This window comes from Paramisgurnus dabryanus, chromosome 16 (assembly GCF_030506205.2).
Source record: "Paramisgurnus dabryanus chromosome 16, PD_genome_1.1, whole genome shotgun sequence".
Taxonomy (NCBI): domain Eukaryota; kingdom Metazoa; phylum Chordata; class Actinopteri; order Cypriniformes; family Cobitidae; genus Paramisgurnus; species Paramisgurnus dabryanus.
Window position 1 is genome coordinate 35,354,693 of NC_133352.1, and position 14,174 is coordinate 35,368,866.

The following is a 14,174-nucleotide window of genomic DNA, read 5'->3' on the forward strand; positions in this document are numbered from 1 at the left end:
TGCAAAAACCGCGGGAACTTGCAAAAACTGCGGGAACCTGCAATAACTGCGGAGACCTGCAAAAACTGCGGGGACCTGCAAAAAATGCGGGAACTTGCAAAAACTGAGGGAACCTGCAAAAACTGCGGGAACCTGCAAAAACTAGCAAAAACTGCGGGAACTTGCAAAAACTGCGGGAACCTGCAAAAACTGCGGGAACTTGCAAAAACTGCGGAACTTGCAAAAACTGTGGGGACCTGCAAAAAGTGAGGGAACCTGCAAAAACGGCGGGAACCTGCAAAAACGGCGGGAACCTGCAAAAACTGCGGGAACCTGCAAAAACTGCGGGAACTTGCAAAAACTGCGGGAACTTGCAAAAACTGCAGGAACCTGCAAAAACTGCGGGAACCTGCAAAAACTGCGGGAACTTGCAAAAACTGCGGGAACTTGCAAAAACTGCGGGAACCTGCAAAAACTGCGGGAACTTGCAAAAACTGCGGGAACTTGCAAAAACTGCAGGAACCTGCAAAAACTGCGGGAACCTTCCAAAAACTGTGGGAACCTGTAGAAACTGCGGGAACCTGCAAAAACTGCGGGAACCTGCAAAAACTGCGGGAACCTGCAAAAACTGCGGGAACTTGAAAAAACTGCGGAGACCTGCAAAAACGGCGGGAACTTGCAAAACTGCGGGAACCTGCAAAAACTGCGGAAACTTGCAAAAACTGCGGGAACCTGCAAAAACTGCGGAAACTTGCAAAAACTGCGGGAACTTGCAAAACTTGAAAAAACTGCGGGAACTTGCAAAAATGGCGCGAACTTGCAAAAACTGCGGGAACTTGTAAAAACTGTTTGCAGCTTTTAAATGATGTTCATGTCACATAATCACGTCACCTCATAACGTTCACATGGCAACAGGGGACATGGCTGCGCTTGTGTAAAATAAATGCAACATTTTTCAACTTTGTGTTAAGATATATGTGATTTTTGCTACGAAAATGCCGGGAGTATGAAATCATGCTAGCCCTGCATATTTTGCGCATGGAAATCTGCAATTTATGCTGCAAAAGTGCAGCGTATTTGAAAAAATTCAGCCCCCGCATAAATATGCGGACTTTGGCTGATTATGCGCTAAATCATGCGATCGCGATTTTCTGGAGGGACTGACTTTAGCATCCACACACCCTATCAAAATCATTTAAATCATTATTCTTACCCACCAAGCAATTTTGCTTTTTAAAGACATCTAGGATAATACAAAGCAAAGCAAAATTTGGGATGTCAGTGAAAATTTTATAGACGTCAAAGCCCAAAAATAGATAAAATATAAAAATATAAAAATAACCTTATAATCTCTGTTGAATTTGCTTACATGATGGAAAATCAGACATCTCACAAGTTATTTTGGCAAAAACAACAACTTATTTGGGCTAGAAGTGGGTTAGTCATAGCTATTTTTGGTCTATGGTTAACCCAGATGGTGATATGATGGCTATTGCTTGCTGGGATAGTGTTGCTTCAGATCAGTTGGTAAAGCATTGCGTGAACAGCACAAAAGGCCATGTGATTGTTTCACACATACAAGCTGTCACTGGGATGGTAGAAAGGTTTGAGGTATGAATATGCACTCTTAAGGAGCAAAGGTATACACTTAAGAGAGTACCAGGCGATGTACAGCTAGGGCCCATTTTTTCTGACAGTGTAAAACCATCTTGTCAACCCTCCTTTTTTCTCGGGATTCTCCCATATTTTATCCTGCTATCATCCCGTTTAAATATTTTCCCATATTTCTTGAGCATTTAACATTTTTCTATAAAAAATCCCACAGGGCATATTTGATATTTTGCTACATTCGCCGCCTGCAAACCAGGTGACAGTATTAGCTGTAACATCTCACTTAAAGGCGGGCTGCGTGATTTTTAAAAAAACACTTTGGAAAAGGGAGTCAGGCCGAGAACCAAAATACACTTGTAACCAATCAGCAGTAAGTGGCGTGTCTACTAACCGGCATCATTGCCTATCAAAAGAAGGTCTAGATTCTGTTGGGGTAGGGGCGTGTTTGTTTAGGTGTTTTTAAATATTTACATTGGCTGTCAGAGATCATGGACCCCGCCTTTAAACAACACACGCCAATAAAACAACAAGAAGAAGAAACATCCATTCCAGAGGAAAGAGGATGCAATGCCCATGCATAAATGCCCGCAAAATTACACAAAATGCAGTGCCCATCGACATGTCCGCCCACTCCTCGCATATTTGAACGTGCGCATTCTTTGTAACTTTGTGTTTTGGGAACACAGCTGTTTGTGCTTTACTGTCATGTAAAATACACTCATTAGAAGCTGTTAAGGATTGCAACGCCCTGCGACCTACAGTATGTGTAAAACAAGTCCTTTGTAGATTCAGGAGAGTCACAACTAATAAAAAAAGGTAATCAGGGTTTTTTAAACTGTGAGTCGGGACCAACTAGTGGATTGCCACTTGTGAATGACTCAAAAACAGTTTTGTCCTTAATGACAGTTAATTGCATTGGTTTTGAGGATAGTTTGGGATTGAAATTAAACCAACATGATCTCACGGAAAGTTGTGTTATAGTCACAAAAATTTTATTAATTTATTTGTGTCCATGGCATGAAAATCAGCTTTTTTCCTGCCTTGAGCACAAATGTCTTTGTTGTGTATAGTCTTTCATGTCCGTAGCACGGCTTTTTTGTGTCATTTTATGTATTGTTGTCTCATTTTTTCTTCCTATATTTAAATCATTGTTGATGGGTTGGGTTTAGATTTGGGGTTTGGGTTAGGATGTCTAAAAATGTGACAGAAAGTGATTCTAACTCCAACCCCAAGCGACAATGGTAAGAAAATAGGAAAAAACTATGAGAAAACAATACATAAAATGACATGAGAAAGAAAGTTTTGCAACGCACACAAAAAACTATTTATCTCATTGGGTCTCATTCACTAAGCATGCGTACGCAAAAATTTTGCGTACGGATGTTTTCATGAACAAATCGTGATTCAACAAAAACCTTCATATCAAAATGTCTTCTAAATGTACGCAAAAATTCAAGAAAACCTAAAACCACTCGTACGCAATAATCACGTACACTATAATCAAATACTAGGCTATAATTATAATGTGTATGATAATGTTGATATATAAAATTACATTATTATATTTTATATTATAATATTTTCTGTATTATATATTATTATACATGATCTATTTTATTATTATATTACATACATTATATTATACATTATTATAGCCTACTTGTTTTTTCTACACATATAAAGAAGACGCGTGTAATTACAAATCTTCACACTTACCTTCCTCTTTACAGATAATAAATACAATCATGGATTTCTTTTCAAGTTTTTTGCTTCTCTGACAAACTGCTCTAAAGTTTTCTGTGGACCAGCGCTGTGCTGCGAAAAACCTTCATATGGAGCTGGTTTGGGCGTGTTTTATGCAAATTACCAACTTCATGCACGCGGCCGCTCATGTAGAACACTCCAAATTCACTAATGTAAGAACAAGTATAAGAACAAATTCATGTGCGTACCTACGCACGTGTTGTGAATTAGGTGGAAAGTTTTCGTGAGAAGTTCAAATGTGCGTATAAATACGAAAAACGTTTGCAATTATTAGTGAATGAGACCCATTGTGCTCAAGGCACGAAAAAAAGCTGAATTTCGTACCATGGACACAAATAAATGAATAAAATTTTCTGTGACCGTAACACACATTTTTGTGAGATCAGTCTGAATTAAACTTACATTTAATTAATACATTGAAAAGATTAACGACTCTCTTCTAAAAGAAAACTAATTTCTTTTTGTATTTCTAAATGTATTTTTCTGCATATGTCTTTATAAAATATTATAGGTCCTGAGATAGATTATAGCTGTCTAAGTGGGCTGCAGAATGGGGGCGGGGTTAATGTTTGGGTTGGGAAATTTCCCTTATTTTTAAATCCCAATGTTAACAGGTATGGAGTAAACATCCCTCACGTTATTGTTGGATAATGTTGTAATCTTATTCGTAATCGTTCACCTTTTAACCGATGCGTCAGGTATTTCCCTCTTGGTTTGATTCACTTCCCATGTGATACCTCCATCATTTGCATTGTTGGAAACCTGCTAAATTTTACAGGACCTGGGAGAACGTTCCCGGTTCTTCCTCTCTGATAGCAGCCCAGGCCCAGTTTGACACTTGGATCATGTGCAAAAAAGCAAAACAACATTTCTCTTGTCCTCTCTTTCTCTCTATGGGGATGATGGTGGGTGTTTTGGAAACCTCTTCCTCTGCTCTGTTTCCCAGTGTGTGGGGGTTCAGAAGCAGAAAGGCGGAGAGAAAAGAGAGAAATAGGAAAGAGATGGAGGTGATAATCTCGAACGAGGACAGGTGAAGTCGGGTCGCTGAATGTGCAGTCAGAGTCTTGGCTTTGATATATGGATTTCTCCTCCATAAATGAAATCTGTCAGATTTGGAGAGAGAGAATTTCTCAGTGGATCCAGTTTCTGTGTCAGGATGATTGTTCTGTTTGGTCCTTGGCTCAGATTTGCGGTTGGCACACGCTGTAGGGAAGGTGGGCAGCAGTGAGAAGAAATGTCTTAACAGCGGTCATTCAGCCCTGATCTCCAGGACTAATACGTGTAGCGCGGAGCGTGGGCTTGCTCATAGGAATATGTTATTGCTCAGAGGTTGCTCTTTTATAGCTCAGGGGACTTCAGGGCGTTTTATATAGGTTTCATTTAAATATCAACTTCATCTGCTTTTTCTCTCAGCTTCTTAGAATCGATTAGAAACAAATGAGACATTTTGTATATTTAAAAAATATATATTCATAATCTAATGAGATTTGAGGCATCAAAGTTTGATGTCAATAATTGACATGACCTTACTCATTCAATGTTAAAGATATCAATGTTATATTTCCACAATATATTCTGTACATTATGATTTTGTGTAAAAACAATAAAACAAAAATGGGTTTTCACAGGGACAGGGTCAGTTTTTGAAAGAAATCTGAGCACAGTGTGTGACATCTTAGGACAATTTTGTTCCTTTAATGTATCATACGATCACTTAATACAATGACTTTTTGAAAAACAAATCTCAATACACATTATTCAGCCTGCTGCCATGTTGATTCCAAATCGAGGTTGTGAGTAATGGACGTCCTGGGGTGCGTTTCCCGAACAACGACGTAACCAACATAGTACAAGGCATAGTTGGAGAAACTAACTACCTTGTCACGTCTGTTTCCCGAAAGCATAGTAACTTTGTCGCACATTCGTCGTTTGAACCATGGTTTAACAACATAGTTGATGATGTCACGTGGGAGGTGAAGAACTAATTATTCTGTTAAACTGCATCGCTGTTAACGTGATTTAGTTATCTGTTGTTTATTTTCAATTTTCAATTAAATATTCAAGATATTTAATTCACGCGCAAGTTCCCTCTTATGTCACTCTTCCCAGGGATTCCCCAGGGTCATAAAGCTCGTAGGACTGTGGACATGCGCAGATTTCAAATGAAGCGCTTAATTTCTGTTTACAAACTTAAAGACGTAAAATAAAATTTTTATATATTTAAAATGATGGAAATAGAAAGAAATACATGTTTTTTTGCTTATTTTGTTCAAAAGCATGATCAATGTAAGTCTACATATGATAATAACAAGGAACAATGCTTCTAACGACAGATGAAGAGCTGTTGTCCAGACCACACAAGTTTGCGATGCAGCTTGCGAATGTTCATTTGAACTATGGTTTCGGGAAACACCAAATCATTGAACTTTTGGGAAACGCACCCCAGAGCGTGCACTTTAAATTCATTGTTTTGTATCGGGATGCTGGTCATTCAGTCGTCAAACACAAAAAATACATAATTTCACAAATTTCCACTGTGGCTGCCTTTGAAAATATGCCCTATAAACAATGATGTTGTATTCCTTTGTAAAGAAGTGGGGAAAATACAAAAAAAAATTTTGGGGGGGGGGGTTAGAAAGTGCACTCTCGTGTGGGAATAGGATATACAGAACAATGTAACAATGTTATTGTAAAAAAATTAAATACCTAATAATTTGTTTGTATGTGGACAACCTGTCGGGTCAGTGTAATGTATGTAAGGTATTAATTCATTAATTATTTTTCGGTGCTGCCGCCCAATGACTACATGGACTGGATTTCAATGGACTATGCGGCTTTGGATTAAGGAGTTATTTGTTATGGTGCTATGAACTATGGTGTGATGGCTGGGTGGGGACGGTGGATGGGTATCTGGGGTTGGTGTTTAATGGTGATGTTTCACTGTATAAATAAAATGTTAATCATAATATTTACAAATTTCCAAAGGACAAAGAACCTCAGAAAATGTGGTTTGTTAAAAAAGAGAAAGGGAAATATGACCTAATTTTAGAGGAGAACAGTGCATTGTGCACATAATATTTGTTTTGGATATTAGCTATGTTGTGAGTATGTTTAATTTTCTTTAAAACACCAATATAGTACAATCTTTTATGACAATCACTAAGTATACATCTTCAGTTTGAATAGATCTTAAGAGTATGTCCCATGTATTTTCTCTGTTATGTTTTTTCAAAATATGAATATAAAAGTATTGTTGGAGGTAAAATCCCATATGAACCCCAAAAGTTGTGCACAAATGTAATTTAGTTAGAAATTAATTCTGCTGTTAATTTTGGTTAGTGTGCTTAAACTTCTCTTATCTTTAAATTAAGTGATTTCTGACATTTTTATCCTGTAAAAATTTGTACAATTATTTTGATGGCTGAATGACCAACATTCCTCTACAAAATAATAAGTTTAAAGTGCATGCTTTGGACGTCCGTCCCTCACTGCCTTGTTCGGGAATCAAAATGGGGACAGTCTGAAAAGGTGTATTACGTGTTTTGATAATAGTATAATTGTTAATAATACCGTAAAAGTTAATTTCATAGCACTTTATGTATCCTAGATAAACACACAAATAATATTTTCTCACTTGTGGCATAAACTGACAAAATTAAATTTTCATTGGAAATGACACAAACAATAACAAGTTAAAGTGTTTCACTTGATTTGTTTTCTTCACTCTTTACGTCTCATACTGTATCTCAAGCATTCCCTGCACTGACACCGTTGTTTCCTTGGTAACCAAATACAGTAACTTTTGAATTAACATTTTAGAGACAAAACTGTTGATCTATACATAGAAGACAAAGAAAAAATAGCAAAATGATACAAGGAAGACAATGTGCAATTAAAGGATCTAACAAAAAATGTGCTCAGATTTGCCAAGGTATCAAAGCCTGTAATCAAAATTCAGAGATGTCAGTATGGACTTAAAGGACACCTAGTATGGCCTGCTTACAAGATGTAATACAAATCTCAGGTGTGTCCAGAATGTGTCTGTGAAGTTTCAGCTCAAAATACCCCAAAGATCATTTATTATATCATGTTCAAAATGACCCTTAATGTCTGTACCTTTAAATGCAAATGAGCTACAGCTCCTCACTTCCTTACAATCATACAGTGAGCGCTTTTAGTTAAAATAGATCTGATTAATACAGTCTGAGACAATAGTATCTCGTACAACTCGCTGAGGGTGGAAACTATGGGAATGCAGGACTGTAAGTGGGCGGGGCTTTATCAGTGTGACCTCACATTGATAAGAGAATCAAAACAGTATGTCTAATGAAACTGCTTTCATTTAATGGGGATTAAAAAAGAAGGGGTCAATTGATTTTTTTCATAGTAGGGTGGTTGTGTTTACATACTGCCAACACACTTAGGGCCTTATTTTAACGATCTAAGCCCATTGTCTAAAGTGCACGGTCTAAATGGGTGTGTCCGATGCCGCTTTTGCTAATTTAACGACGGGAAAAATGGTTTGTGCACCGAGCACACGGTTGAAAGGGTTGTTCATATTCTCCTAATGAGTAATGGGTGTGTTTTGGGGCGTAACATGCAATAAACCAATGAGAGTCTTAGCTCTCATCCCTTTTAAAAGCTAATTGCGCTGGTGCTATGTCTAATCCCTATTTAGATGACGGACCTTGTAAACTGAAAAGCTAAGCAGAGGGAGAAGATCCCCAGTTTAAGATGAATGTTAAATAATTGTGTTGTTATCATTTTTATTGAAACTTAAATTTTTTAAAACCTTTAAAAGCCTTTTTCTATCAGTCATAGAAGTACAAATATCAGGCTTTTAATTGCTGTAAATGTATTGATATCCTACATAATCATTGTAATCTCATAAAATAATTAGCAAATATGCAAGAAAAGGTTTGTACTCTAACAATACAAACAAGAGATTTACAAACGTGCGGAGAGCCGAAGCGTTTCAGCACTCGGACAGCGCCATGCTTTTTTTTTTTTTTTTTAAGCATTACTTAAAATGTTTCTCATGTCACCATATCCACAGGTACAGAGTCATCATATACAATAAATCCGTGAGGTAGCATTTAAAAAAAAAACATTTAAGAAACAGACACATTTGTTTAAAGCATTTATTTACTTACCAGGCTGCAGGTGAAGCAGCTCTTTGCGCCATCTAACATTTCATAATTAGTCTTCATTTATGTCCAAGAGACTCAATAATAATCTTTTACATTCAATCCTTTAATCTTTCATATTTAAAAGTGTTTTTGTGCTGCTGTGCATTCATGTATGTGATAAGCAAACCCACGTTGTCGTCCCGTTTATAGGCGCATATTACTAATGCGCTCTTTAAATAACAAAAAACACATTGCGGCATTGACTTTAGACTTTAGAGCAGGTTTTTATTGGTCAATGGCGTAGTCTATTTTAGTTGCCTCAAAATAGCAACGCGCCAACAATGCGCCTGAACACACCTCATTTTCAGACCAAAACGTCCATGGACACAAAAGTGGGCACAAATGCATTTGCTATTTAAACAACATAGTGCTAAATGTGAAAATTATCATTGTGCCGGGTTGAAACTAGCAAAAAACACTTGCGTCGCGTATTGCGCTGCATTGCGCCAGGTGTATGATAGAGCCCTTAATGTCCAAACGCCTTGTAAAAGTGTTTTTTTGCATAGTAGGTGCCCTTTAAGTTTTTGTCTTGTTCTTTCAGTACCCAATTTTTATTTTGGGGTGAACTTTTAGCCCGGGTCTCCAATTATTCCTAATTTTATCTTATTGTATACAGTATATTGAGATATAAATAAGATCTGTTTTTGTCACAGATTTTGTTATTATTAACAAACCCCCGTCTATGTATACTGTGTTGAACTTGATGAGACTATTTCCAGTGCACTTATGTATCGCTGTTCTTGTGTTGCTGTAATTGCTTCTATTGTTTACTTCATTTGTAAGTCGCTTTGGACAAAAGCGTTTGTTAAATGACTAAATGTAAATGTAAATGTTATGATCTAATAAAGTTCTTGATGTTATTATGCTTTTTGTCTGTGTATCAGATGCCTATCCAATGACTGAGATGATCTACACCTGGACCAAAGGTCCACAGCATTCTGTGGAGGTTCCACCCGAGTCATCCAGCTTGGTTCAATACGATCTGATCGGACAGACTGTGTCGAGTGAAACCGTAAAATCCATCACAGGTACATCACATACACAATCTTGTTGATTTCAGCACATGACCACACCCAGACATCAGAAACAGCTATTTTAGTGAAAAGATTTGTTTCTGTCCGAAATCTGTATCAGACATTCCTCATTAATATCAGCGTGAATCTGTAGCACATGTGTTGACTATGAATTCACATTTGACTGCTAACAAGACACACAGTGGATGTCATGACAACAGTCTCCTCATTTACATGCAACCAAGAAGTAAAAACCACATTTACAACTTTAACACAAATCTTCTTTTGCCTTGCAAGCACTTCTGTTTTCTTCTGGAAATGCAAATTTAGTTTTGATTATAAAACTGCTGGCCAGAAACATTTATGCAACTGTTACATTTTATTGAAACCTTTTTAGCTTCTACAGCTAATCCTGTGCAATACTGTTTTTTATACTGTTTGTCACATCATAAGTAAATCCATCAACTGTTTAAAGATCTGGTGCGAATCCAAATCATGTGACCAAAAGGTTACGTGGAGCTTTTTTTTTACATATTAGATAAGAAGCCTTGTGTCTCCGTTAACAGATGGCAGAAACCAATTCTGTTTATTATTTATTTTTCCATCAGATCTATTTTTTGATTTGATCAAAATTACATAAGAGATTTTGGAGTTTTCTGTTCTGATTTGATCACTGAAGTGTTTTCTCCCAGTTCGACTGTGAACTTTATTCTGTTAAAAGAAAATGAATTTGCCAGCGCGGCTTAACAGCCAGGAAAACTTTGCAAATCAGCTAAAATAAGTTGCTGTAGTGACAGACTGTCATTCTGACCTTGTTCTTTCTGAGGTCAGGTTAATAAGATCTTCCTGTACGCTTTTCTCTTTCAGGTGAATATGTTGTGATGACGGTCTACTTCCACTTGAAACGAAAGATGGGCTACTTCATGATTCAGACGTACATCCCCTGCATCATGACTGTAATCCTTTCCCAAGTGTCTTTCTGGATAAATAAGGAATCCGTGCCCGCCAGAACTGTCTTTGGTATGTGTTACTCGCAAATCTCCTGCACTGTTTCCCCTCTGAGACGCCAACATCATTCACATGCAAATACAGAGAAAAGTTATACAGTAATACCATCTATCAATCCCTCTGTCTGTCTGTCTGTCTGTCTATTTATTAATCCATCTATCCACTGTGTCTGTCTGTCTATCTTTACATCCATCTATCCATCCATCTATCCACTGTCTGTCTATCCATCTGTCTGTCAGTATCTATTCATCCATCCATCCGTTCATTTATCCGTCTATCCACTGTGTCTGTCTGTCCATCTGTCTGTCTATTCATCTATCCACTCTGTCTGTCTATCTATCCGTCTTTCTGTCATTATCTATTCATCCATCCGTTCATTTATTCATCTATCCACTGTGTCTGTCTGTCTATCCATCTGTCTGTCAGTATCTATTCATCCATTCATCCATCCATTCATTTATCCATCTATCTACTGTGTCTGTCTATCCATCTGTCTGTCTGTCTGTCTGTCTGTCTATTCATCTATCCACTGTGTCTGTCTGTCTATCCGTCTGTCTGTCAGTATCTATTCATCCATCCATCCATTCATTTATCCATCTATCCACTGTGTCTGTCTGTCCATCTGTCTGTCTATTCATCTATCCACTCTGTCTGTCCGTTTATCCGTCTGTCTGTCATTATCTATTCATCCATCCGTTCATTTATTCATCTATCCACTGTGTCTGTCTGTCTATCTGTCTGTCTGTCAGTATCTATTCATCCATCCATCCATCCATCCATCCATCCATCCATCCATTCATTTATCCATCTATCCACTGTGTCTGTCTGTCCATCTGTCTGTCTATTCATCTATCCACTCTGTCTGTCTCTCTGTCTGTCTGTCTGTCATTATCTATTCATTAATCCATTCATTTATCCATCAATCCACTGTGTCTGTCTGTCCATCTGTCTGTCTGTTTGTCTGTCTATTCATCTATCCACTCTGTCTGTCCGTTTATCCGTCTGTCTGTCATTATCTATTCATCCATCCGTTCATTTATTCATCTATCCATCCATTCATTTATCCATCTATCAACTGTGTCTGTCTGTCCATCTGTCTGTCTGTCTGTCTATTCATCTATCCACTCTGTCTGTCCGTCTATCCATCTGTCTGTCATTATCTATTCATCCCTCCATCCACATACATACATACATACATCTATAGTATCTATCCATCAATCCATCTATTCACTGGGACTATCTCTCTATCCGTCCATCCGTCTGTCTGTCCATCAGTTGTGTTTCCACAGATTTGTCAGGTTCTTTAGACAATAAAAAGGTAAAAAATAAATTGTTCTATTAAGAACATTTGACTTTAAAGGTTCTTTGGAGAACAAAATCTTGTTCTTCTATGACATCGCTGCAAAGAACCATCTTAGATCCTTTTTGTTTTTATGTGTGTGCTATGAACTGTCCATGTGACTCAAGCACTATTAATAAAGGTCTTTTAAATGCATATGGTAGCTTTACGTTTTTATAGCACTGTTTTCTCCTACTCGTGCATCAAGAACACATCAGGTGTGAGCGAGTGAAAGGACGTTCTTTAATTATGTCAACTTCAGCATTTTGTCTTTGACTCATTAAATGCTCATTTCCACTGTGTGACATCATTGTTAGCACCATGTGCCTGATCAGTCCTGAATAACCTTATCTGTTATGACCTTAAGTGTCTGCTGCAATCTGCTAATCGAACGCACACACATACACAGACATCCACTCGTACTCATGCACACTCCTTGTGTTTCGTGCACACTTTACCTGGGGCACTGTCACTGAAGATGCTGAGAATAGCACGTTCTCATTCTACACTGGAAAAGTGTAACAATGACCCACCTTCAGATGGCTATCAGCTCTGCGTTTGGACCCGGGCCAGAGGAGTGGATTTTCATGTCCTAGATAGAAGTGCGCTTAGTGACGGGGTTTCTGGGCAATGACAGCCAGCAAAAATTCGGACCCGCACGAGACCACAGTGATCTGATGTTTATCTATTCTGGGACGGGGTCCATGCTTCTAGTGCATGTGTGTAGAAAGGTTGCAGGGTTTCTAATGACCTTGCTACAGATATTAAGTTTATTTATACATGTTTGAAATTAGTTTGGTAGCATTTAATAACAGGATTTCACTTGGTCTTTTAAAATTAAAGTTTTGAGCTGCCTGCCCAGTCCTTCTGGATCACTTATTGAAACTTTACTGCAAAAACGGGTCATTCAGAAATTGCTGTGATTTGACAACCGCGAGCATATTAACATAGACCACAGACCACCCACTGTACACATTACCACCTATTCAGTATTAAGCAATTTGTCCCACACTTACGAACAAAATATGCAGAAACACAGAGGTTAGTCAATCATAAATGATGTCATTTACATACAGTACGGAAGTCTTAAAGGTACAGTAATAAATACTGTCTGTAGGGACGGAGGGGGATTTTATGCCTTAGTTTAGTTTAGTGCCCACTTTAGTTCATGACTGACTTTATTAAAATAATATTATTAAATCCTCAGTAACCTACATACGTCTGCCATAGTGCACTTTTTTCTGCAGCCTTGCAATTCATTGTATTTTTTTAAATATATAATTTCCAAATCAATGCAAATACAGTACTCTAAACAATTATTTAACAATTTATAAACAATTATGATTTTTTTGCTATAATCGTGCAGCCTATCATAAGGTATTTTAATATTATTCAATTAAACATATTCAAAAACTACTAAAAGGGAACAAATGTGTTTGTGTTTTTTCCCTATATTTCAAAAACAAAAAACAAAAAAAAAGTTTAGAAACTCCTGATATACAATACACAAGCAAGATTTATCAAATATGCAAAGGAAACAGATGGACTAATAAAAATCCTTATTTTTAGTACTTAGATCATTTACATTGCCAAATAATGTATGGTAAGCCTACCTTGCGTCATAAGAGGACAAATATTTAATAGACTTTCACAGTTTTGTTTTACTTAAGAAAACATTATATTCATATTAAACTTTTTGAATAAACTGGTTGGTTTTGCATCAAATAGATTTTTGTTATCATTAGATGATGAATATTAATGACTATTCATAGACCATTCATTATTGCATCTATAGATTTGAAGAAAAAAAATACGATTTGTATCCTTTTTCTTTTATTGGCCGTTCGTATCATGTCCCACATCTAGACGCACGGCAAGCGCACTCAAATATAGACGCGTCTGAAACTAAACTCATGTTCACAGGTGAGCGCATTGAAAAACAGAAGAAAATCGCGCGTCCTGCGGAAAAAAATTTTTAAGCCGGCAAATTACGCGAGTGTGGCTGGATTTATGATGGCAGTTTTCCCAGTCCCAATCCGGGCCTGACTGTATACAGGGTAGTAGAGATACATAGAGGAAAATAATCAGAAATTGCTAAATTTCGATGTAATGAATGCTGGTTTTCATATCAAGTAATACATCATGGGAATAATAGACTGTGACTGTAAATGAAAAAAGCATTGTGTGACTTTTCTTTTTACTGTAGCAAAGGTTGTTACCGTTGGTTTGTTATAGCATTTGCTTTTATCCGCAATAGAAAGTCCATTGAGC

The 14,174-nt window shown here is 37.4% G+C and overlaps 1 protein-coding gene across 4 annotated transcripts in view; it reads left to right on the forward strand.

Moving 5' to 3' along the window:
• Positions 1 to 14,174, forward strand: part of gabra4 (gamma-aminobutyric acid type A receptor subunit alpha4) — a 42,310-nt gene that overhangs the window by 8,603 nt on the left and 19,533 nt on the right. For all 4 annotated transcript variants that reach the window (XM_065242176.2, XM_065242175.2, XM_065242178.2 and 1 more), the window contains 2 exons: positions 9,428 to 9,571; positions 10,424 to 10,576. In XM_065242176.2, coding sequence (XP_065098248.1) covers positions 9,428 to 9,571; positions 10,424 to 10,576 — 297 coding nt within the window. The remainder of the gene's footprint in view (positions 1 to 9,427; positions 9,572 to 10,423; positions 10,577 to 14,174) is intronic.